The 24,502-nt window shown below is 49.0% G+C and overlaps 1 protein-coding gene across 1 annotated transcript; it reads right to left on the bottom strand.

Annotated features, from left to right (window-relative positions):
- Window positions 1–668: 668 nt before the first annotated feature.
- LOC134497245 (hydroperoxide isomerase ALOXE3-like) lies at window positions 669–20,699 on the bottom strand. The gene is made up of 14 exons (XM_063302914.1): window positions 20,514–20,699; window positions 15,489–15,693; window positions 13,406–13,487; window positions 12,249–12,371; window positions 10,644–10,747; window positions 9,907–10,079; window positions 8,801–8,944; window positions 8,397–8,600; window positions 7,716–7,802; window positions 6,679–6,848; window positions 5,275–5,396; window positions 2,867–2,967; window positions 1,481–1,651; window positions 669–848 (listed from the first exon to the last, which is right to left on the bottom strand). Exons 1-14 carry the CDS (start codon window positions 20,697–20,699, stop codon window positions 669–671), a joined length of 2,052 nt encoding a protein of 683 aa, XP_063158984.1.
- Window positions 20,700–24,502: the final 3,803 nt, after the last annotated feature.

Genomic DNA, 24,502 nt, shown 5'->3' with positions numbered 1-24,502 from the left:
ACCCCCTCCTGCCCGCAGATTGATTGCAATAAATGTCAGCCTCGTCCAAATGACTGCAGAACGAAAGGGCTCATGATTTCAGGAGAATAAACGCAACAGCACAACAGCAAAGCCACACACAGGTTTTGCATTCTCCAATCGTGTCACCATCAGGAGGGACAGGTCAGTGTAAAATACAGACTTGAAATATCTTCTAAGAGGAAAGTCACGCCCCATTGCTTAAAACAGGGTTCATTTCCTTAGGAGAAAACCCTTGGCATTTCCAGCTTCAAAAAAGCCCCTCATGTCCTGTCACCAAATGATTTACAACAGACTTCCTCAAACAGTTCCTTCTATTTTCATGGGAGAGGGAGCGATCTACAACGTCCACCCTCTGGGGATGATGGGATTTGATGTCCAACACATCTAACAAGCACCATGGTGGGGAATGCTACTTCAGATAATGCCTCCAGCTGAAGAGTTGCAATCATTTCTTCTTCGGCTCTCGGCTCCTCTGCCTCTTCTGTTGCATTTACGATTCCCAGAGGTGAAATCCGTGCATCTCTGGATCTCTGGTGCCGAAATGCATTTGGATGGTGGAGCTATTCGGATCTCCCCGTTTTAAAAGAAAATGGGCAGGAACGATCATTGAGAGCTAGAAACATGTACAGCGTTACTGATTCAGGGTCCTATATCGTCGTGCTGTTTTCTATATTGGGTGGGTAGAGGTAGGTGTAAGGCAGTGTTAGGGCCTTGTTCCTGGTCTCGATCACCTCCGATATGTGGGCGAGGTCGTCCTGGAAAGCTGTTATCAGCAGCTTTGGGGCTTCCTCAACAAAGTGTTCCTCGTCGTAAGAGCCCAGCGATTTCTTCAGAAGGGGAAGAGAGAAAGGGGGGAATTACTTAATCTGAACACGAGGGCAAATGCCGGAGATTGTGAAACACCCCCAGGCGTCTTCATCCATGCCCTCGACATTGTGCAACCCTCAGATCACAGGCACTGTCTGAAATTAACTCCTAGGGAAAAGCAGAAGAACGGGGTGCCTGTCTGTGGGTGCCGGAGTAGCCGGCATTTCTCCTCTACCACATCTGGCCAGCTGCTGTCTTCCATGCCTTAACCCCGCTCTCCCCCTACCACGGCCGTTGCCTGCTGCACTGCAAGGCCAAAGGGCCACAGCTTACCCTCCCATTGGCTGAATTGCTGTGATGTCACAGGATTCCACAAATCTAACCAATGAGAGGCAGAGGTGGGTGTCAGGAAGGCACTGGGGAAGTTTGGCAAAGTGGTTAGTGCCACTGAAAAAGAAAGATTTTGGGGGAAAGAGCCGTCAAGGACCCCAAAGCTGATGGGCGGAAGGTGGGTAGAGGTCAAGATTTAGGGCGAGGCGGGGCTTATGGGGTTGGGGGCTGTTGCTCAAAGCGGGAGAAAGGCTAAATTGCATATTTTGGGTCAGACTGTGCATCCCGATTCAGGGCGAGGGTTCGACTCCGCCATGCTCACCATGTCGAATGCCTCGCTGCGCAGGACCCAGAGGACGGAGAGGACCTGGCTGGTCACATTCATTTCAGGGATGGTGTCCAGGAACTCTTCCAGGGTGATGGTGGCTTTCATCTGGGGCGGGGGCTTCCTCATGGAGGAAGGCAGATTGGGCATGAACGCCCCCATTTCAAACTGCGTCCCAGAGAGAAGGGCAAAACAATGTGAAACAGTTGTCTATATCCATAGGTAATAGAAAACCATGTGCCATCCCTTCAAATCTCATTTCATTTTAGGCATGAAAAACGAACTATATACTCCTAAAACGCTCCTGTCTGTTTGATACTTTGTAACCTTTAGCTGGGGGAAACGGTGCATTGTAGGGCAACCATTTTCAAACCAAGTACCTCAAATGGGCTAACTTACAGAATGCATCCAAAATCTGGGACCCGTGACTTCCATGGAGTTGGAATTTGGCAAATTTTATAGAACATTTTATGTCATAATACAAAATGTCACAAAACACTTCCTGTGGTCAATTCCTGATGCTTGCCTGGGCTATGCAGTTCAATATGAATGACATGAGCTATTTTCAAGGCAGAGCCATCCCTGAATGTCCCCCTGGATTTTTAAGAATTTTTCCAGTACATTAGAAGCTCTGCCCTTGTTGAAGGCATTGAGGAATCTGGTAAGGAAATATCTCTGGAAGGATGGCCCAGTGGGTCACGGCTTGTCTAGTGATCCCTATAAAGCCCCACAGTGGATCCCTGCCTGCAAAACGAAGGCTAGCATGTTCAGAAATACTATTGTGGTATTTCTCAGCTGCTATGTATTTTAATTTTTGAATACGCATCTGTTTTTACTTTTCTTTTAATACGGTTAGCCACCCAGAGTCATTTATGGAGATGGGCAGCCGATAAATTGATTCAATCGATCAGTCAATCAAACCATCACACACATTAGTATAAGCAGCAACAGGAATACATTTGGCCAGGGTCTGGCCAAAAAAAGTCAAGGTGGCGGCCACCACAGTGCCAGTGCAGTTGTGCCTGTTTTGATATGGACTAAGGCTTTATTGAGAGAGAAGGGATAAGAATTGGATCGCAAAAGAGGTGGAGGAAGGAAGAGTGAATGGGCTGAGAAGGAGGGGAAGAACAAGAAAGTTATGGGTGGGTGGAGATGGCGGGATTCTCAGAAGGAGAGAGAGAGAGGTCTAAAGGCAATGTCTGAAGAGGTGCATAGAGGGTTTCTCAACTTCGGCAATTTGAAGAGGTGTGGACCTCAACTCCCAGAATTCCCCAGCCAGCCTTGCTGGCTGGGGAATTCTGGGAGTTGAAGTCCACACCTCTTCAAGTTGCCAAGGTCGAGAAACACTGGTGTAGCAAGTGGGGGTGGTATAAACGTACATACCTGCCCACCATTCACTGCGGCGTGGTAAGCTGAGCATGTGAAGATCACCATGGTCAGGAACTTGATGAGTTCTGGGACAGAACGGAGGGAGGAAGGAATTCCTGCAAGGAGAGAGGAGAAGAGGAGCATCTAACATACGCCACGGGCAAAGGAAGGAATAGCGAGCTAAGATTCAGGCGGGCAGATGCATCATGTTCCCTGTGCATTTGCTGCTCGATGCATCTCTTTGCATCCTCAGCTTGTTCACACAGCTCCTGTTGCCCATCCATCCATCCATCCATCCATCCATCCATCCCTGGTGTTCTGGCTGCTTGGTTAACACAGGAGTTCTTCAGGGCTGCCTGGGTCAAAAGGGCCAAGATGGCACCCACTCACGCCATCGCAGCCCCGGGTGGATGTATCTGAGATACAGCTCGGGAAGCCAACGCCCCAAGCAACTCTGTTGTTACAGGGTATGATGACAGAAACTTGAAAGCCAGACCCGCTGGGTGGGCGGGATGCAGCGCGGAAAAGAAGCCTTTTTCTCACGGGCTGTGCAGAGCCAAGGTGAAAAGGACCTTAGTTTCATTCTTTATCACCAGTGCTTCCCTATAATCTGCTGCTGGGTGTGTAGAAGGCAATAACTGCATCTTCTTTTAGTTTGAGGCATGAACAGATATGGACGTACATGTCTGAAAGGAAGTTCGGGACTACCCCATTCATTTTTCTGGCAGGAAAGTCAGGGCTAGGAATATCTCTTCCCTTTCTGCTTCAGAGTCGGCGGTTTCAAACTTATTCAAGTCGCACAACCTGCTACAGGTAGTCCTCACTTAACGACCGCAATCGGGATCAGATTCCCATTGCGGTCATTAAGCGAATCAGACCCAATTTTATGACCTTTTTGTGGTGGTTGTTAAGCGAATCACTGGGCGTTAAGCACACCACCTGGTCATTAAATGAATCACACAGTTCCACATTGATTTTGCTTGCCAGAAGCTGGCTGGGAAAGTAGAAAATGGTGATCACGTGACTACGGGATGCTGCAACAGTCATAAATGCAAACCGGTTACTAGGCACCCAAATTGTGATCATGTGACCATGGGGATACTGCGACGGTTGTAAGTGTGAGGAACAGTCGTAAGTCAGTTTTCCAGCACCGTCGTAAGTCAGAACCATCACTAAACAAATGGTTGCTAAGTGAGGACTACCTGTAGTTTTTGTTTTTTGTTTTAATTCCAGAACCCCAATCAAGAGGCAAAGCTCCAGTGATAGGAAACTGGCAATGATTTTTTTCCTAATGCTTAGGGGAAAAAGTGCTGTGGACGCTCTTGGGGCTTGCATTTGAGCAAAACAAATTTTATTTTGCCCTTAGTTCCTCATGGACCAAATTCTCATGGAATCCAATTTGAAAACCCTTCCCTCTAGAGCAGTGTTTCTCAGCCTGGGCAGTTTTCAGATGGGTAGACTTGAGCTCCCAGAATTCTCCAGCCAGCATGAGAAACACTGTTCTGGAACATCTCAAGATCTGCCCCTGCAAATCAATATTTAAGTACTGTATTAGGTCTCCTACCATTTGCCCCGAGAGAGAGAATCCAAAATTTAGTTCACGATAATTACCGGTAGTCACACAAGTCTGCAGTTACAGCCTTCTGTCTCCTTTCTAGAGCAGATGCAGTTGGGGAAAGATGTTTGCAACCAGACGGTGGCAGTTAAAATATAAAGTTATATGCTTCTTGTAGGAAAAGCATCCTTGTGTCCAGAATAGGGCACAGCATGCTTTCTCAACCTGTTTTCCCTGGAAAAACCTTGAAATATTTTTCAGGCCTCGGGGAACCCCAGCCCATTCAGGCTCAAACGCCGGCCAGAAGTTACAGAATTATTCTATTCATTTCGTGGCTGGGCCTGTCTGTGTGCACTAACAGTGTTCTTAAACTGAAAATAAAGCAGGAAACGTACCTCTTTAATGTGAAGTGGCCCGAATTGGAAATAATTTTTAAAATAAGTTGTGATCTCCCAGGGAACCCCTAGGGACCTCTCGCTGGATCTGACTGAGCTGAGAATCCCTGGACTATCGTTAGCTTAGAAAGATTTCATTCCTATTAGGTATGCTGTTATTTGATCTTTCCAAGAACTTCCTTCCTCCACATTTATTCCAACTCGCCACGAAATATTTCGGTGATCCAGAAGAATCACCATGGCTTGTTGCAACAGGATGACCAGGGAGATACGAACGTACAGAAAGGAAATACGGTATTACAATGCAAAGGATGCTGGTGCATTGCGATGCATGGAATCTCTCTCCGGACAAGGAATTTGGCATTCTGGGGCAGAGTAAAAGGAGGAAGGGCTTGGAAGAGGATTTCAAGGGGGTGTGATGGATTCTGTTGAAGCAGCAGGAACAGCAAAATAAAATAAAACATTTCTCGCACCTGACGCCTCTTTGCTCAGGAACCCTTTGGCGAAGACCTCGCCCACCCAGGCCTGAAGTTCGCCGTCACTTTGGACAGAGGAATCATTTCTGTAGTAGATGCCAACGATGCCAGAGACAAAGCTGCGGGAGGGAGAAGGAAAAAGGGTAGCTGACCGTACGTCCCGTTTTGAACGGGACAGTCCCGTTTTGCTAACGTTTCCCGACCGTCCCGTTGTTTTAACACAAATGTCCATTTTGTCCCGTTTTTTAAAAACATTGGAGCCGTTATTGGGAAAAGCGGGAAGAAATTGAAATTGAAAAGGAGGCTGACTTGGCAGTAGTTCTCAATCTGGCGGGAAACCCAGAGTGGAACGCAGGAACAGCTGATTGGCGGGGAGCAAGAGGGAGTTGCTGCCACCAGTCAGCGCAGGGGAAGCCTGTCGGAAAAGGGTGCCCAGCAGAAAAGAAGCCGACTGGTCTTGGACCAAAACAGCGGGAAGAAAATAAAATAAAAGGGCATGCCAGAGAGGAACAGGTTGTCGGGGAAAACCATTCACTAGACCCCTCCGTTCCTGTCCTCCTGTCCCAGCTCGGCGCTGCCCTCAGCCCTCCTGTGCTTCTCCAGCCTGCTGCCGCCTCATTCCTGTCCTCCCGTCCCAACTCGCCGCCACCCTCAGCCCTCCTGCCACCTCTCTGCCCAGTGCCACCCCTGCGCCAGCCTCTCTGGACCCAGCCAGTGCCGAACCTCCCCCTCCTGCACCTTCCCTGCTTACTGTCAATGACGTTTTTTATCGTCTTTTTCGTGAATGCGGAATATTGCATAAGTTTAACCCTGCCCTGTTTTGCCATCCCAATGTCCCGTTTTTGTCTCAAGGAACTATGGTCAGCCTAAAAAAGGGTCCGTCTGTATTTTGAACATCGCTTCGTCTATTCATGTTTTTCATTTTAGCTGTTCAAGTATTTATTGACTGTTTTTAGCTCTGTTGGACTCCGTCCAGAGTCGCTTGCCTTGCGAGATGGGCAGCTACATAAATTGGACGGGTAAATAAATAAATGAGGGTTTAGCGGCTGCCTCCTTTTCCACGCCCGACGGTTAGCAGAGTTTATGATTTGGCCCAGGTGTGTGAGTTGGAGAGGTGGGGCTCTAGATGCAGCTGTTGCTGGGAACATTGGGGTTGAAGTCCGTGGCTCCAAACTGCTTCCTCCTGGAGATGGCTTGAATCCAGCATCCTAGCAATCCCCGTCAATTAGGAGGAATTACGTTGGAGGAACCTGGCTAATTTTCGGCCCCTTCCAAGGGACCCGTCTACAATAGCTGTTCCCCTGGTTCAGGCTGGCCAGGAAGACTTAGACCAGGCTTGGATGAAGCCGGGTTGGAGAAGGGGGGGCTGCCCCACCCAGCACTCCGTCCAAGGTCCCACACCTTTTGATGGCATCCCAGATCTTCAGGCCATCGTCCCTGTAGTAGTAATGCAGCAGGGAGCCCACGCCCCGGGCCTCGATGTCATCCGGAAGGCAAAGGTGGGTGTAAGTCAGGCCATCCATGGCTTTCTGTAGAAGCACAGCCAATCCCTGGCGCCCAATGGCAATGGCCTGCGGAAAGAGGAGAGCCGGAGGTGTCCCGGGCCAGTTCAAAAAAGTCAAGATGGTGGTGTGATCCAAGCCCCGCCCCTTTTTACAACCACAAAGCAAGTGAAAAAGGGAAGCATGGTCGTGGCCACCATCTTGACTTTTTTGACCCCTTCCTGCGGACAACCTTGAGGAGAGCCGTGTCAAAAGAGACGGGGGACGTTCCGGGTGACATGCTTTCAAATTTCCCCCCTTTCGCCTTCCTTGCAGAGCATCCATACCTGGCATTCCTTTCAGAATGTCATCAGCACCACAACCCTGTGAGGTAGGAAGAGAGCGCTTGGCCCAAAGTTAGCTGCTGTTCCTTAGAAGGTCTTAACCCAGATATGCCTTTTTCCCAGCACCTAATTCTTCTGTTTCGCTGCTTCCCCCACACAGATCCAGCTGTTGCAAACCCAGCAGCGTCCTACATGTCTCTGTTTCATGCTAGCCTTTCCAAGCCCTGATATCCTAGTTAACTGTTGGCTTAGCATGAGGAGACCCAGGTCCCAGTCTATCCTCAGCTCCCTGAGGGATGGGCAGGCATTGCTTTCTCCCTCTGATCTACCTTACAGGGTTGTTGTTGTGGAGATCAGTTGGAGGTGGGAGTGCCCCCACCTCCTGCAAGAAGCAGCTGTGGCCCTTCTGGTGGGACATCATGGGCACATTAATCTAACATAGTTATATGGGAGGGGGAGATGTTGGCACTCCCTCACACACAGTCCTTTTCAGCAGAAGCCATTCACACGTTTGGATTTGGGGTCACCCAGGATCAGCTAACTCCTTCTTCCATAGAGCCCGTCATGCCCTGCCAGCCTGCGCTCCCTAGATGTGCCCTGGATGCCCACTTACCTTATCAAAGGTGCCTCCTTGGCTGATCAGGTAAGTCCTCGCCAACACGTTGATATGGATGGAATAACGGAGGTGAGGGATCAGAAGCTGGAGCAGGAAACAGGCATCAAACTATAGCTCAGCATACTGCAGTTGGATTAATCTCCTTTCTGCTGCTCCCCACTGGCTGCACCACAGCCCCTCCTCAGTATAGGTAGTCCTTGACTTACGACCATTCGTTTAGTGGCCATTCCAAGTTACGACGACACTGAAAAAGTGACTTAACAACCAGTCCTCACGCTTACAACCGTCACAGCGTCCCCATGGTCACACGATTGTGATTTGGGTGCTTGGCAATCGTCACGCATGTATGACGGTTGCAACATCCCACGATCACATGATCACCATTTGCGACCTTCCCAGCTGGCTTGTGATGAGCAAAGTCAACAGGGAAGCTGGCAGGGAAGGTCGCAAGTCATGGTCATGTGATGTCTCACTTAACAACCGTGGCAAAAAAAGTTGTAAAATTGGGTGCGGTCACATGGTGTCTCGCTTAATGACTGCATGACAAATTTTCCGGTCCCTATTGTGGTCGTAAGTCGAGGACTACCTGTACAGCTGCTTGCAGAGTTTTCCTCCCTTGCCGACCCTTTTGCCCCCCACCCACAAAGAAAGCCCCCACCTCTGCCTTCCAACTCTCACCTTGTACAACGGGTGGCACATTGGGAGCTGCCTCAGGGTGGCCACCGTGAAGACCTCGGCCATCAGGTGGCTGCGGAGGAGGTGGGCAATCACCTCGTGGGTATGGAACTCGGAGTTGCGCACCCAGGTCTTGGCTAAGGTCCAGATCCACTCTTTGTCGGTGGGCAAGAAAATGGGGCTTTGAGGACCAGGGTGCTGGCTGAGCTAGGGTGAGACAGGAAGGGAAAGCTGCGTTGGGGAGACTTGGTGGATGAGAGACGGCCCCTTACCAGGAGACCTTGCCCAACGAGAGAGTTGGAGAAGACGTCTTCCAGGAGCCACCAGGCTGACTGGAAGGAAGACCCTCTGAGCTTCCCTCTGAGGATGCATCTGCTTGGTTGGTTTTGAAGAAATGGTTTCCTTACCTGGATAGCCAGAGGAAGGACTTCTCCGCTGGGCTTCTGGTGGAGCAAACAGAGGGGAGCGGCAACATACTGCTGCTTGTTGTTCAGTAAAACTGTGGGGATGTTCTCCAGGACCTTGTAGTCTACCAAGTATATGGTTCCTTTCTGCAAACAGATTAAAAACCGTTAGCCGTTGGGCCGGGCTGTTCAAGTGGGCTGTGAGCTGAACCTCCACCTGGAGCAGTAAGGAACAGATTGGCACCTCCCTTGATTTGGCCAAGAAGATGGACAAGGGAGTGTTTTGTTGGTGAGTGACCTATCTCAGGAAAAAAAGTGTGTTTATGAAAGTTACATACAAAGAGGAGTAATTGTCACATTAGGTCAGGGATGTCCGCAGGGTGAGGTCGAAAAGGTTAAGATGGCGGCTGTGATGGTGCGACTGAAGCCCTGCTTGTTTTTATGGGTGTAAGGCTTCAATCGCACCATCACAGCCACCATCTTTACCACACCCTGTGGACACCTCGGCATTAGGGAAATGTACAGGTAGTTCTCACTTAACAACCATTCATTTCGTGATGGTTCAGACTTACAACGGTGCTGAAAAAACCAACTTATGACCAGTTCTCACACTATCACAGTGTCCCCGCGGTGATCACAATTTGGGCACTTGGCAACCAGTTTGCATCTATGACCTCTGCAAGCAAAATCAACGGGGAACTGCATGATTCGCTTAACAACCTCACGGTCCACTTAACACCTGCGGTGATTCGCTTAACAACTGCTGCAAAAAAGGTCATAAAATTGGGTCAGGTTCACTTAATGACCACTTTGCTTAGCAACTGAAATTCCAGTCCCAATTGAGGTCATTAAGTGAGGACTACCTATATGTTTAAAAAGCCCGCATAGAAAAAATTATTTAGTGAAGAATAGCCTGCTTAGTTCAGAAAAGTGTATTAAGTGTTTGTCTTTTATTTTTTTGTCTGTTGTTAGGTTTGCTCAATAGCTGCTCAGCGTTTTAAAGAAGAATTTGTTGACAATGACACGCCAACACACACAGGCACACCCTGCCGTGGGGCGGCCCCTGAGCCTTAGAAGAGCAGAGGGCCCCAAGGGTGGAAAGGAATCACCTTCAGCTCTTCCTTGAGTGTTGTAGATCTCCCTAAAGTCCCAATCACCATCTCCTGGGTGACGGGGAAATTTTCCGGGATCTTGGTGCATTTCTGGATCATGATGGGGTTGATTCCATTCAGAAACTGGTACCCAAAGAAATCATCATCTTTCCAGTGCTTAAACACGTGCTCTGCAGAAAGGCACAAGAAAGGGAGGCCAGGATGATGAACGTCATAACTGAAAATGGCTGGAAAATGCGCAAGTTATCCCTACCAGTGGGTTCTCCTCCAGTGTAGCTCTTTCAATAGAATTCTTTGGAACAGGGGTTCTCAAACGTGGCAACTTTAAGATGTGAGGACCTCAGCTCCCAGAATTCCCCAGCCAGCATGCTTTAAGATGTGTGGACCTCAGCTCCCAGAATTCCCCAGCCAGCATGCTTTAAGATGTGTGGACCTCAGCTCCCAGAATTCCCCAGCCAGCATGAGCTTGAGAAACACTGGGCTAAACAAATGTAGGATTTAATAAAACCTAAGATGCCTTTTAATAAAATCTGCTAGCTGGAATTGGAGCCACCAGACTCCTGATTTTTTGTCACCCAAAACTAACATGGCTCTCCTCCTGCAAGGCCCACTCTTAGAAACGAGGGGCTTTTCCTTCTCGAGCAAGGCTGGGCCCCCAGTTCTGGGCGAACGCAGTTGCGCAAGGGTGGACGTGTCGCTGTCAGACGCGGGCGGCGCCCGGGCCCATCACTGACCTGAGACGGGAGTGTGGTAGAACCAGAAGATCTTGCGAATGTCCTCCAGCCTCTCCCAGGAATAAGGTTTGTCGAGGAACCCCTTCATTTTGGCCTCAAACAGGCTGACAGGGAGACAGAGAGAAGGATGCGGATTATTTCTGCCGGAAAGAAGGCTAGAAAGGGATGGGGCGAGAGAACAAGGGTCCTAGCTAGCTGGTTCAGGGAACATGTGGTGCTGCGTGTTCTGGATGGATGGATGGATGGAAGACCAAGATAGACAGACAGACTGACAGACAGACGATAAATAGATAGAAGACGGAGATAGACTGACAGACGATAGATATGTTGGTTGGTTCAGCGAAGTTTTGATGTTGCCTGCACAACCTGTATTATGATGGTGATGATGATGATGATGATGATTCCCAGTGACTCTGGGCATCCTATATTAATGCAGGAAATGTCCTCATTCATTCATTCATTCATTCATCCATTCATTCTTTACACCATGCCTTGCTTCCAGGAGTCTGAGCTAACAGACGTAGCACTCTGTCTTCCCATTCAATTTTTACAACAGCCCAGCGAGGGAGACTGGGCTGAGAGAGAAGGCAACTGGTCCAAAGTCACCCAGTCAGCTTTCAGGGTTGAGGGTGGACTTGACCTGGATCTCTAGGCCAACCCTGTAGCTAACTACAGAATGTCCCCCAGGCATCTAGAGCTGGGGTGCTTAAACTGGGTCCTCCTCCCCATACGCTGTGGGGTGAAGTTCCCAGGATCTATCCGAAAGTTGCTCTCAGATTGTACATTTCAATACCACAGAAAACGATGAAACACACGGGAAGCAATCGTAGTACAGGGAGTCCTCGCTTAGCGACCATTCATTTAGGGATGGTTCAGACTTACCAGGGTGCTGAAAAAACTGACTTGCGGCCAGTCCTCACATTTTTGACTGTCACAGCATCCCCACAGTCACATGGTCACAATCTGGGTTCTTGGCAACCGGTTCGCATTTACGACCGTCACAGCATCCTGTAGTCACGTGATCACCATTTTTTACCTTCCCAGCCGGCATCCGGCAAGCAAAATCAATGGGGAGCCACGTGATTCACTTAACCATGTGGTTCACTTAACGGCGCCACAAAAAAGGTCATAAAATCAGGTCAGATTCACTTAGCAACCAAAATTCCTATCCCAATTTTGGTCGTTAAGCGAGGACTACCTGTAACTGATATAATAGTAATCAAAGTAATTCATCTGCCTGTATACTTACTGAAATAAAAGCAGATTTCCTTTTTCGCCTGCCCCTCCCTGCTCCCTCTGCCTGTCCAGAGACCCTCCCTGCTAATCTGGCCCTGCCCTGCATGGATCCTGGTTTCCCAGAGCAGCTGGGCAAAGACAGAGCAAGGAAAGGTAAAAAGGCTCCCGAGCTGAGTTGGACTCCTGGGGACTGCGTGGAGAAGAATGCTGATCTGCTGGGGTTCTGCCTTCTCCAGGAGGACCTTCCCCTCTCTCCAACAAGCCCCGGCATTTCCTAGTGGTCTCCCATCCAGTTCTGAAGCAGGGCCGCCCAGCCCAGATGAGGCCAGCCAGGGGACTTGTGAGTAAAACCCGGTCTCCAACACTTACGCAGTCGTCCCACGCCCGAAAAAGGCAGTTGACTTGGGGAAGGAGTATTGAATGTTGTACTCCGTTGTGGCTATGGTGTCGATATCAGCACACCAGGGTATACCCGGGAGGTATTCCTTCCACCTGTGTAGAGAAATTGTCCTTTTTTGTATTTTTGCTTTTACTTTTGCATGCTTGCATTTGTAAGCCCCCAAGAATCTCAGCCTCAGGAGGGCACTTTATTCTTTCTCTCTCCATTGCTCTTGCACAACGTATGTACGTAACTATGGATTAGACCAGTTTCTCAACCTCGGGAGCTTCAAGATGGGTGGACTTCAGCTTCCAGAACTCCCCCACGAATGCCGGGAGTTGAAATCCACCCATCTTGAAGCTCCTACATAAATTGTGCAAGAGCAATGGAGAGAGAAAGAATAAAGTGCCCTCTGATTACACAGGCAAATATTTTGGGCAGTGAACCCCAAGGTGATCCCATACACCAATGCCCATGCTGGCTTAGGGTGATGGGAGCTGTAGTCCAAGATCTTGGGCAGGCACCAGTTAAGGAAGGCAAGGCCACATGTTCCTCTTGACCAGGAATGGGGTTCTTGTAGGTATCCCTCTGAACTACAACTCCCAGCATCCTCTCCATTGGCTATAGAGTAGCCGGGAGTTCTAGGGGCTAGAACCATAGAGTGGCAGAATAGGAAGGGATCTTGGAGAATGTCTAGCCCAGCGTTTCTCAAACTCGGCAACTTTAAGAGGGGTGGACTTCAACTCCCAGCATTCCCCAGCCAGCATGATCTAGTCCAACGATGTACTAGAATGGACTGCTACAAATTGAGAACGAAGACGGGTCATAAGTCAGCTTATGGGGGCCCCCAGTCCTCCCCCACCCAGCATCTACTTTCTTGAGCGTAAATCCCATTGAATGCAACTCTACTTCTGAGTGGTTGTAAGGCTGTGCTGTGGCAGGTAACAACTCTCATCTGCAGGTTGCTCTTTGGTTGCCTTTAGCACCAGAATGTACAACGAAAGAGACTTCTGGATGGTGGCTGTTTCTCATGGTGGTTGCATTGGCATGCAAAACCTTTGCTGCAATGGGACCAGACATGGACCCTTGGATGCTAGATTTTTAAAATGACCACCCTCAGAGTCTACCAGTTTTCATCCTGACTCACCCATATTTGCTGTGTTTCACTTGCAGCTCTTCCTGGCGATGCCTCCGCTGAAGACTGTGAGTATCGTCTGAAGATGTGTAAGCTATAGGTAAAAAAGGAAGAAAATCAGGAGGGACTAGGGGCTTTTCCAAAGGTAGTCCTCAACTTACGACCATTTGTTTAGCGACCATTCAAAGTTATAACGGTGCTGAAAAAAGTGACTTGTGGACAGTCCTCACACTTACGACCTTTGCTGCATCCCCACAGCCACAAGGTCAAAATTCGGGTGCTTGGTAACCAGCACGTGTTTCCAACAGTTGCGGCGTCTCAGGGTCATGTGATCGCCATTTGCAACCTTCCCAGCCGGCTTCTGACAAGCAAAGCCAATTGACAACTGTGTGATTCACTTAACGACCATGGCAAAAAAGGCCATAAACCACTTAACAATGGATTTTCCGGTCCCCATTGTGGTCATAAGTCAAGGAATGCCTGTACTCTCCTTCTGTGAGGCTCTTTGGCAGGGGCCAAAAATGATGCTTGTGCGTTTCTCACTGAGTTTTCTTCAGCAAGATTTATTGAAAAGAAAGGGAGGGGTTGATGAGAATTCCAGCAACTGAACTGTTTCCCCTTTGGAACCAACGCATCGCCCCCTGTATTAGGACGGAGGCTCTTGGATTTTCTTTCTAACAACCTTCCTATGATTCTGCAGGGAGGCTGGTCTTTTCATCGATAAAGGAGAAGCCTGCAAAGGGCGTGTACATCAATTGGGGAACTGCTTCTGAGAAGCGTCCGTGGGAGCTGGTGGCTTTCCTTAGAACGACAAAAGCAGCATCGTGGTATCATGCCGTAGGCTCCGTCCCCGTCGCGCATGCATGCAACACAACGGTGCACATACAAAAAGGGGGGGCGGTGTTGTGTCACGATGCTGCAACGCACCTTTTGTCAACACCCTCCCGACCTGTCGTGGATGCCGCTGCCAGCTCTTACGCCTGGCATCCCTCCTTCCCAGTTCTCTGAATAAGCCTCCAAACCAGTAGGGCCCTAGCTGAGCAGGATTGCTGTACCCATCATCCATGCAGGATTAATCCCAATACAGCCAAGAAACATCTGGTTGGGTGGGGAAGGTTTTGCTTGCCTGTCATGCTGGAATCCAGGGAATGTGGGAGAATCAGAAGACCTGGAGAGAGACGCTTCTTCACACAGCGACTTAGTTAATCGGTGGGAGGGACAGACTCCAAACTTAGATGGGCTTGATGTGGAATCAGACAAGATTCACACACTCCAAGGCGATTGCTGGTTGCTGTCCCAGCTTTATATTACAGCCTCCTAACGGTCACTGACCGGTTGTCGGGGAACCTAAATGAGAGGGAGCTATTAGGTAGTCCTTGCTTAATGACCACTCATTTAGTGGCAGTTCGGACTTACAATGGTGCTGAAAAAGCCGACTTACGACCAGTCTTCACACTTAACAACCATTGCAGTGTCCCATGGTCATGTGATCGCCATTTTCGACCTTTTTGGCTGGCTTCTGGCAAGCAAAATCAATGGGGAATGCGTGATTCACTTAATGACCACGTGGCTCGCTTAACATTTGTGGTGATTCACTTAACAACCAACAGAAAAAAGGTCATAAAATTGGGTCGGATTCGCTTAATGACCGCTTTGCTTAGCCCCTGAAATTCTGGTCCCAATTGTGGTCGTTAAGCAAGGACTACCTGTACTTTCGGTCTTGTTTGTAAGCCTCCCTTGGACATCTAGTTTATTTATTTAAATTTCAAATTTCGTCACCGCCTATCTCACACGAAGCAACTCTGGGCGGTTTACAATAAAGCTAAAAACAAATACCAATTGAAGTACACTAAAAAGCCGTACTTCTAAAATACAAATATAAAATATAAAATCCAAGATGGCTGACCACCATGGGGCCAGAATGGTGGGACAGATGGGAACAACCCTCTGGGGTGTTCTGAAGGTCTTGGAGGAAGGTCACAGTGAGAAGAGAGTGCATTGTGCCATTGGGCGTGTGAGTGCAGAAGGCCACTAATTTTGACTCCTGTGTCTGATTTTTGTCTCCTGTTCCACGCCAGCTTAGATGAACCCTCACCTTTTCCTTCTCTGAAAGCGACAGTACAGTAACCCTCAATCCACTGGTAACAGGGGAAGGTATAGTCCTCCCCCTGTGGGGACGTCACCTGGACGGCATTGCAATACCAGCTGCTCTGGGGAAAACACGAATAGGGTTCCTTATGCAGGAGAATCAGAAGGATGGGTCCCAGCTCGTGATCGCACAGGATGTCCACTTTATGCACCTGTTGGAGAAGTAAAGAGAAAGATCGTGGTCCAAGTAGGAGGAGAAATGTGGTCACGCTACGTATGGTCCGTGGCGTTCATGCCAGAGGTTCAGTCACAGATTAAGATTCAATCCCAGCCTCAAGACATTGCAACCCGTCTTTCCACATCAGCATGCGCATCCTCCTGGGGAGGTTGGATCTGGGTCTTCTTGGAGGTTGCTGCCAAAAAGGGTTTCCAGGACCAAGGAGCACCCTGTTCTTTCTGCATCTGGGGGGCATCATTCCCAAATTGGGGCGAACTTCCCTACAGAACAACACTTTGTCAACCTGTGAATGTTTGTGAGCTTTCTGTGATGCCAGCTCAGCTCATCTGACCAGGGTTGCTTCAGCGGCAGACATGAGGCTGATATTTAAGCCACATCACTTCACAAGGCTGTCAGGTCCAGGGTCCTGAAGACAAGGCCTAGGAGGACAGGCTGAGCAAAGTGAGAGTGCTCAGTCTGAAGAAAAGAAAACTGAAGAGAGACGCAATAGCCACGTTCGGGTATCTGCAGGAAAACCACGGGGAAGACAGTCAAGAATTACTGCCCATGGCCACAGACACTAGGACCAGAAATAATGGGTATAAGTTGCAGCTCTCTATATTTTGCTAAAATATAAGGGGAAATGTCCTGATGGTCAGACACCATCCTTGGAATTTTTAAAGAAGAGCCTGCACATTGCGGAGGTGGCCCTGAATGATCCTTGTGGCCTCTTCCATGCCTCAATCCTAGGATTTGTTGGTTTTTTCCCCCAGCACCTTGTGAGATAGCTGGCTGTCCAGGCCATCCAGGCTCTGCTTGAACACCTCCAGGGAAGAGAAGCCAACCAGTTTTCTGTCTCATTGTTTCCACTATCCAGCGGTTCTTGGTTTTCCCTGCCTTCCTTCCATGACCACCTACTTCACACTAAGCCAAGGAGACCAAAGATCTTCAGTTCAACTGAACTCCACCGCCAGAGCAAGTTCCCAGTCATGCAACTGACCAAAAAGCAACCTTGCCAAATCCAGCAAAGGAGAGATCCAATTCTGATCATTATCCTAACACAACCGCACCAAGCCAGATCACCCTTGATCTGCCATGCGGGGTGGCCTCACAATGCTCTCCATGGCAAGAAGTCCCCAGCTGGGTCCTGCCGGAGTCATCATGGGAGGAACCCCAGGGTCAGGCTCAAGGCTCCAAGGTTGGCTTCACTTCAACTGGAAATCAGGTTCACAGAGGGTGTTAAGTCATAAGCTGGGGCACACAGATTTTACTGGTTTATTTATTGATTAATGTATCCGCCCATCTCAAGCTCCTGAGTGTGGGTGGTTCAAAAACTAGAATGAGTAACGCAGCATTACATCAAAGCTGAGATTCTTAAGACGCAATCTAACCGTGCATGTTGGGTTCCACCAACAACCTGGCAAAGGCTTTCAGGAAGGCTAATAGGGTCGGGACCATCTGGTAGCAGGCTGTTCCATAAAACAGGCGCCCCAACAGAGAAAGCACACTTCCTGGGTGCAGGTAGGTAGCCCTGTTTCATGCTGGCTGGGGAATTCTGGGAGTTGAAGTCCACACATCTTCAAGTTGCCAGGTTGAGAAACACTGTGCCCCAAGGCCTTGGTCAAACAGTCCCACAGAGCAACTGGGGTGGACTGGTCAAACAGGACCTTCTCCGTGGGATGAGGAGCTGGCGTGGAGAACTGCCACGCTAACAAAGAGCAATCTGTTCATGTTGAGGGACTGATGGAGACATCCCCCAATTCCAGGTAGCATTACCACTGTCCCAAGGCAAAAACCAGATCTAGTGTGGACACCCCCACTCAAGTGAGTCAGGCCCTTAATAACTGGATCAGGTCCATGGATGCTTTGAAGGCCATGTGGACCCAGCCAGAGCCCTCTAAAGCTTTCAGTGGGGACAATTCCTGTCCTGGCCAGTCTCTGGAAAACTTGCACCCCAGCCTTCCTAAGCCAGATTAACCCATTTTCCTCCTGCTGGGGCTGGTTGGGGGTAATGGGAGTTGTAGTCTAACCCAATTCCCATCACCCCTAACCAGCCCTGGCAGGAGGAAAATTCTACTTGCAATTCTCTCCAGATGTAGGAGTAATACCCAGAAGTCCATTTTCTGCTCATTTCTAGACCCAGTTTCACCACTCATTTTCTCAGTTTACTTACACACACACACACACAATGTATATGCAGAAAAGTGTGGAACCGTTTCTCTTTCTGAAATCAAGCAGGGGTGTTGATGGAACAGCCTTTGATTTTCACTCCACATCAATAAAACCTTTCCTCATATTGTACTGTTTGCCACTGGGAAAATCCATCAATATAATCCCTTAATTAGTTAAAAGCCTGTTGATTGACAGGCCTGCGAAAGCTCTTCTGCTGTGAATTGCCAAATTCTTATTAGGGGACATTTTAATTTTGTTGAAGGAAAGTCCGCTGCCACCCATGAAACAAATCCAATTTATAGCTAAGGTCAGCTGGGCTCTTTTCTCAAAATGGATCCCTTAATAGTGTATTGGAAGCATTTCCGGAGAAGGAGGAAGAAGAGGAGGAGGAGAAAGGAAGAAGAGGGGAGGGGAGCAGCAGATATTCTATCCGAAGGCCTTGTCATTGGTACACAGTACAAATGGGAGCACCAATTCACACAATCCCCACTGGAGGAGCACATCTCCAAAGGGAATGGGGAAGTGTGAATGGGCCATCAGAGATTCAGAACGACAGCAGGCTTATTTGCAGCCTCTGCTTCCCCTCCCCTGAAAAGCAGAGTCTTTTAGCTGGGAGGAACCCTGGCAGCGTGGCAGGTCCACACCAGCTTTGCAGACCAAGACCCCCCGGCGGATGAAGAGCATCCTCTTGCAGAATCAAGATCCGGCGGCACCCGGAAAGCCTCTCCCAGCATCAAGAAAGGATGGAGGGAGGAAAGGCCAGCTCTTCTGCACACGCTCTTCCTACCTTCCCGTGAGTCAGCCCAGATGCCCACTGCCTGTCATCCAGTAATTGGATCGATATTTTTCATACCAAGGAAATCAGTTTAATGCAAGGCCAAGGGTTGCTTCAGCTCGCCTTACACGCTCCTCATTCCTGGCCGAAAAAAAAAACAAGGAGTGAAGCAAGAGGCGATATTCCATTGGATCGTCTGCCTTCTCCCACTCCCTCTCAGAGCTTTCAATGGGGCCTGTGCCATTTTATGGGCAAAGGGACACAGCCAAGCTGTGGCTCGCAAGACTACCAGCAAGGGCAGAAAACCCAGGTCTTCGCCTGGAGCTGAAAAACAGAAAAATGAAAACCATACCAAAGTTGGCTGCCGTGAAAGAGAAGACCATCTCCTGCATAATCTGCAGCCCCTGCAGGTCATAATGTTTGGGGAGGAGTCTGCTGGGAGAGGTGCCCCATCAGGTATCAGGGTTCTAAACCATTTCAGGCAGTGTTTCTCAACCTTGGCCACTTGAAGACGGGTGGACTCCAACTCCCAGAATTCCCCAGCCAGCATGGCTGGCTGGGGAATTCTGGGAGTTGGAGTCCACCCGTCTTCAAGCTGCCCAGGTTGAGAAATGCTGATCTAAAGACTGGGTCATATGGCTTAGTTGTCTGCATGTTTACTCAGCTGAACCTTGGAGCTGTCTCTGGTGGGGCATGTTGCCTCCAGAGCTAATCTATCCCTGGCTAATCAACGGGTGGTGAAGAACGGGTGGTGGCCAAGTCATCCAAGGAAGCTGTGACGGGCATGAGCTGGTCCAAACATAAATCACTTAATGACTGCTTTGCTTAGCAACCAAAGGTCACAATTGTGGTCATTAAGCAAGGACTACCTGTACCCATGTGGAACAAGGGTTGGCCAGAGAGATGCAGACTTCTTGTTCACCATCTCAGAGGTCTGGAGTTGACAGTGCTTCCCCTAAGCCCTCACTCAAATAGTATTGCGGTGTGGACCTCTCCCCAGGTTGAAGCTTCACGTGGATGTGAATGATTTTGCCCTGAAGGGGGTGGTAAATCCTTTGCGGTGGATGACTGAGCTCCCACTTCTGGTCATTGTTCAGGACTTCTTCACTGCCAGGAACACTTCTGCTGGACAGCAAGGATGCAAAGAGGAGGTAAGGTGAGCTTCGCCCTAAAGCTTTCACTTGCGCTTGGTTGCGTTCACTTTTAGACTTGTGCCATCCGTGGTCCTGAAGCCACCCTACAACCTCTTCCATCGTCCAAAAAGGATCCAAAATCCAAGAGACACAGCATCAGAATTGGCTTTCCATGTGATTTTGTCAATTATCTTTCCCATCTCACGGAGCCACTAGAAAATCCCACAGAGCATGTTGGAATACCATGGATTCCTCAAGTCTCTGGGAATGGACCATTCTACTAGGACTTGTATCTCTGTGGAATTCAGTCAGCAGCCGTTCAGACACTTGAAAACTTGATCTGTCGGTGTCAGTGGGGTCACAGAAAGCCCCCCCCATGCAGAGCCTCTTCTGTTTGTCCAGTTGCAAAACCCAGATCCATGTACATCCTGCCACATACATTGGGCTACTGATAGCCTGAGAGAGCTCCATGATTGTCCTAATGACCATGAAGTCCCAAGGCAACCCCACCAAGGCTGAAGTCTAGTAAGTCCACCATCCTTGGTTACTCCAAGTCCACTGTTAAGATCACCTCAGCCAGCCTGGCAAAGAAGATGACTGTGAAATGTGGTGAGCAATACATCTGCCACATCCACATCTTGTCTCTCTGGACCCCAACTAGGCATATATCTATTCCAGGAGCTAAGATATCATTCTCCCAACTTCCTTCTCTTTGGACCTAAACCCCCGTCTTACCGATCCTTGAGAGCAGCTCATTCCAGCCTGGTTCAGAAGGCCCTTGGGGCTTTCTCCACCGGTGCCCACCAAGGTGATGGAGATCGAATCAAAAGTGCCAGTCAAAAGACCTTGCCCCGTCGTCACTTGAACCTTGTAGATCACCGGTTTGCTTGGCTGGCCCTGGAAAGTTCCATTTTGTGCCATCCTGCTCATGGCATCAAGGCAAGTGGGCACCAGAAAGAAGAAGTGGAGAACGTGCCTCCCAGGAGTGATGATGCAGAGAAGAAAAGATCTGTTTTTGGAGCCGGCTCTTCTCCTTGTGAGTTACACCCAAATGCCTCCAGGCAAACTCAGAGTAAGGGCTCCTCCTCCTCTCCTCCTCCTCCTCCTCTCTGTTTTTGCCACAACCCCTGGCCCAGTGCACAGCTGAGATCCATCCTCCTGTCACGAGAGGAGAACTCTGCAGAGTGGTCGACGGGGGCCAAGGTTGACCACCCTCGTCTCCCTGGCGGGTGGGGACACCACAGCATGAGTAGGGAGATACTGATAGGAGGGATGCATCTGATAACCCTCTAGGGCAGCCTTCCTCAACCTTTTGACCCTGCAGGAACCCTTGAAATACTTTTCAGCCCTTGGGGAAGGAGCCCCTGCACGTTCAGGCTCAAACAGAGGCCGGAAGTTACCAAATTATGATATTCGTTTCCTGGGTAGGCCTGTATATACGCATTAACGGTGTTCTTAAAATAAAATAAAACAGGTGTTAAAGCTACAGGGTTGGAGAAGAAGCAACTGCATCCAGTCAACAAGCCAAAGCTGATTGGCTTTGTAATCCTTTTCGCTTCCCCAAATGTCCGCCCTCTCAGATTTTTACTGATGAATATTCACCTCCTCTCCTTTCCAGCTATTTATTTTTCTTCAACCCCTAGGGCAGGGTTCCTCAACCAGGGTTCCGTGAGAGGTCCCTAGGGGTTCCCTGGGAGATCATGATTTATTTTAAAAATTATTTCAAATTCGGGCCACTTCACATTAAAGAGGTGACTTTCATTCTTTATTCTTATTCTTAGTTTATTTGCTCATTTGTTTTCCGAGGTGAACTCAAGCCACTCACAGTCCTGGTCTGGGGCTATCAACTGATATTCATTGTGCATTTCTAATTGATCACCTCTGTTCGAATGTCATTCGGGGTAGAAATGACGTTCAAATGGGCTCTTTAAAACCTTTGCGTATCGCCTTTCCTCCCACTTTTAAGGAAACCGCAAGTGTGCTTTTTTAGGACGGGCCTACCTGCCAAGAATCACATTTCTTCTTTTTCAATGCGGTGCCCTCTAGAAATGTTGGACTACAATGCCCATCATTCTAACATCATCAGCCTCGCTGTGATTATTGGTCCTCTGAATCTCCAGATGACAAACACTTCAAATAAAAATGTCCATTGCAATAAATGCCTGCCAGGCAAATTCTTTCCACCTTAATCTTTCTGTATCAAAATCACATTTGCCCAATCCAATAAAAGCTTAGCTTAAACTAAGAACATCAGCTACCTGGGAAACTTGATTCTTTTTGTTTTGACCTTCTGAGGTGTCTTGGCCCCCAGGGAAAATCGTGGTGGTCTGAATGTCAGTCAGAACAAGTAAAACTTGTCCAATAAAGACAACCACATTGAGACATTTTCCAATAATTGTTTTCTTTGGCCCAGCCTACAAGGGCCATTTTAGTTCTCATAAACAGATGTGGACAGATGTGGAAGCTAAATCAGAGTGAGGTGGGGAGCATTGCCCTCACTCTGAACAGGCTTTCTAATAACAGACTTGGCCATCAGTTGACATCACAGAGCCCTCACTCAGATTGATTTGATCAGCTTCCCCAATCAAGTGCCGGCTACACGCATCGTGGCCAGAACTCCCAGTTCCCAGCCAACATGGCCGAAATCTGGCTGGGCATTATGGGACTGTCACAACCCATCCGAAAGTTGGTCCTTAAAGACAGAGGACAGAAGCGCCAAAGAAACTGAAGCGACATGGAAGCTCCAGGTAGCAATTTCTGAGCAAGCTTCTTAGAACTGCACAAGTGATCTTCTTCTTTGGCTCCACTCTTGCTCCAGGCAATTATCCAGGTTGCCTTTTTCAGAGGAGTGCATCAGTTCATGGTAAATAGTAAACAATCCCCTATAATTGTCCGTGTTCAGCCTGTTCTGCAATGTGTCCGGTAATTTGATTTAATGTGCTCAGTTAGGTAATATCAAGGAGAGAAGGAACTTCACTGTCATGCAAAACCCACAAATCTCATGTTTGTCCACCATGCCTGGAAACTTTGGCACGAGAGCCTCAAGGGGGATGTTTTCTTTACTCCAGGAAAAGAATTGGTTTCTCTCTTCTGTGGTTCTGCTCCGCCTCTTGAATACCTTCTTGGCCACGGTGGTGGTCCCTTCCATCAGTCCCCCTTGTCCATCTGGTCCGGATGCCGGCCACCTTACACCAGGCTTCCTTTGGGATGGCTGGGAACCGCTGCAATGAAGGGCAGGGCAGGAAATGGTGGTGAAGATCCAGTTAAATTCCCCTCAGGATGACTCAGTGACTCAGTTCTCCTCCATTTGAGAGCTGCTCTGAATGGTTGGCATATTTGATCAAAGAAGCATTTCCCCTGGCCGCCCAACTGGCCAGTGACTTGAAAGGCTGAATGCTTTTACAGCTATGGTAGTTATGTCTTCCCTGGGCCCGAGGCATGACCTGGCTCGCTTGGGCCGAAGGCAGAAGAGAGCTTCTCAAAAACAAGACACTGGAATTGCAATGGCACATCATTGCAAAGAGGGGAGAGGGGGAAAGATCAGGGACAGCTTTTGAAATTGATGGGGATGCACAGGATGTTTTCCAGTGAGGGACATGTACAGAAAATGGACATAACCACCATCACCTGATCGGCAGAAAGTTAGAAAGATTAAGTATAAACGGAACTCTGGCTTAGAAGAGAAGCTAAAAGCAAGAAAAAGGAGAAAAGAAAAAAAAAGGGGGCATTTGGGCTCTGTCAGGAGGAAAAGGGAGGCGAAGGAAGGGGTGGGCCCGCTGCCCAGGGGAGGTGGGAGGGCAGGAACAGGTGAGGAGGAGAGAGCAGCTGCTCAGCCCCAGCGTGGCCTTGGTCTTCTCTGCAGAGAGGCACTCGGCCCGGCAGAGCCGTTGGCCTAAGGAGGGAAGGGCAACCCGAGGTGAGGAAAGGGAGGACAGGGGCACGTGGCCGGCATGAATGAGCTTTCAGGCTCCGGGACCAGGCCGGTTCCATCTAAGAGTCTTGAGGGCGCCTGCGGATCCCGTCCCAGAGCCCTTCACTGTGTTTTGGGGGAAATCATGGAGGCTGGCGTAGCGCCGGACGACTGGATCGGGCGAGCCTTACTCCCATTTTCAACACGGGGGGAAAAAGAGGAGCACTGGTCTGCTTGATGATACCAGGCAAAACTAGAACAGATTATTAAGCTGTTAGATTCTGAGCATTTAGAAAACAATGACCCAGCATGGGTGCATCAAGGATAAGTCATGCCAAACCAATCTGACAGCAATTTTTGATGAATGACCAATTTAGTTGACCATGGGGATGTGGTAAACATAGTATATCTTGACTTCAGAAAAGCATTTGACAAAGCCTCCCATGAGTAGGCTGACCATACATCCCGTTTTGAACAGGACAGTCCTGTTTTTTTAACATGTCCAGACCGTCCTGTTGTTTTAATATAAATGTCCATTTTGTCCCATTTTCTTAAAAACCCTACTTAAAAATTTGAAAGTTCCCGCGAATCTGTCAGAATGCACTCTGACTTTGACTGGAAGGAGGGGGAGCTCAGCAGAAGCGGCAGGAAAAAAGCCACACAGTTCAACCGGGGGGAAACCTAAAAAGAAAAAAACAGGATCGGCTGATAGGCGGTGATCAAAGGGCAAGTGATTGGCCCCTGCCTTGAAACTGCAGGAAGGAAAGAACGTAAAAGCACGGGCAGAGGAGGAACAGCTTGTCGGGGACAACCG

The sequence above is a fragment of the Candoia aspera genome, chromosome 4 (assembly GCF_035149785.1).
Source record: "Candoia aspera isolate rCanAsp1 chromosome 4, rCanAsp1.hap2, whole genome shotgun sequence".
Taxonomy (NCBI): domain Eukaryota; kingdom Metazoa; phylum Chordata; class Lepidosauria; order Squamata; family Boidae; genus Candoia; species Candoia aspera.
The sequence above is the reverse complement of the archived record's forward strand: the minus strand, read 5'-3'. Positions and strand labels throughout refer to the sequence as shown.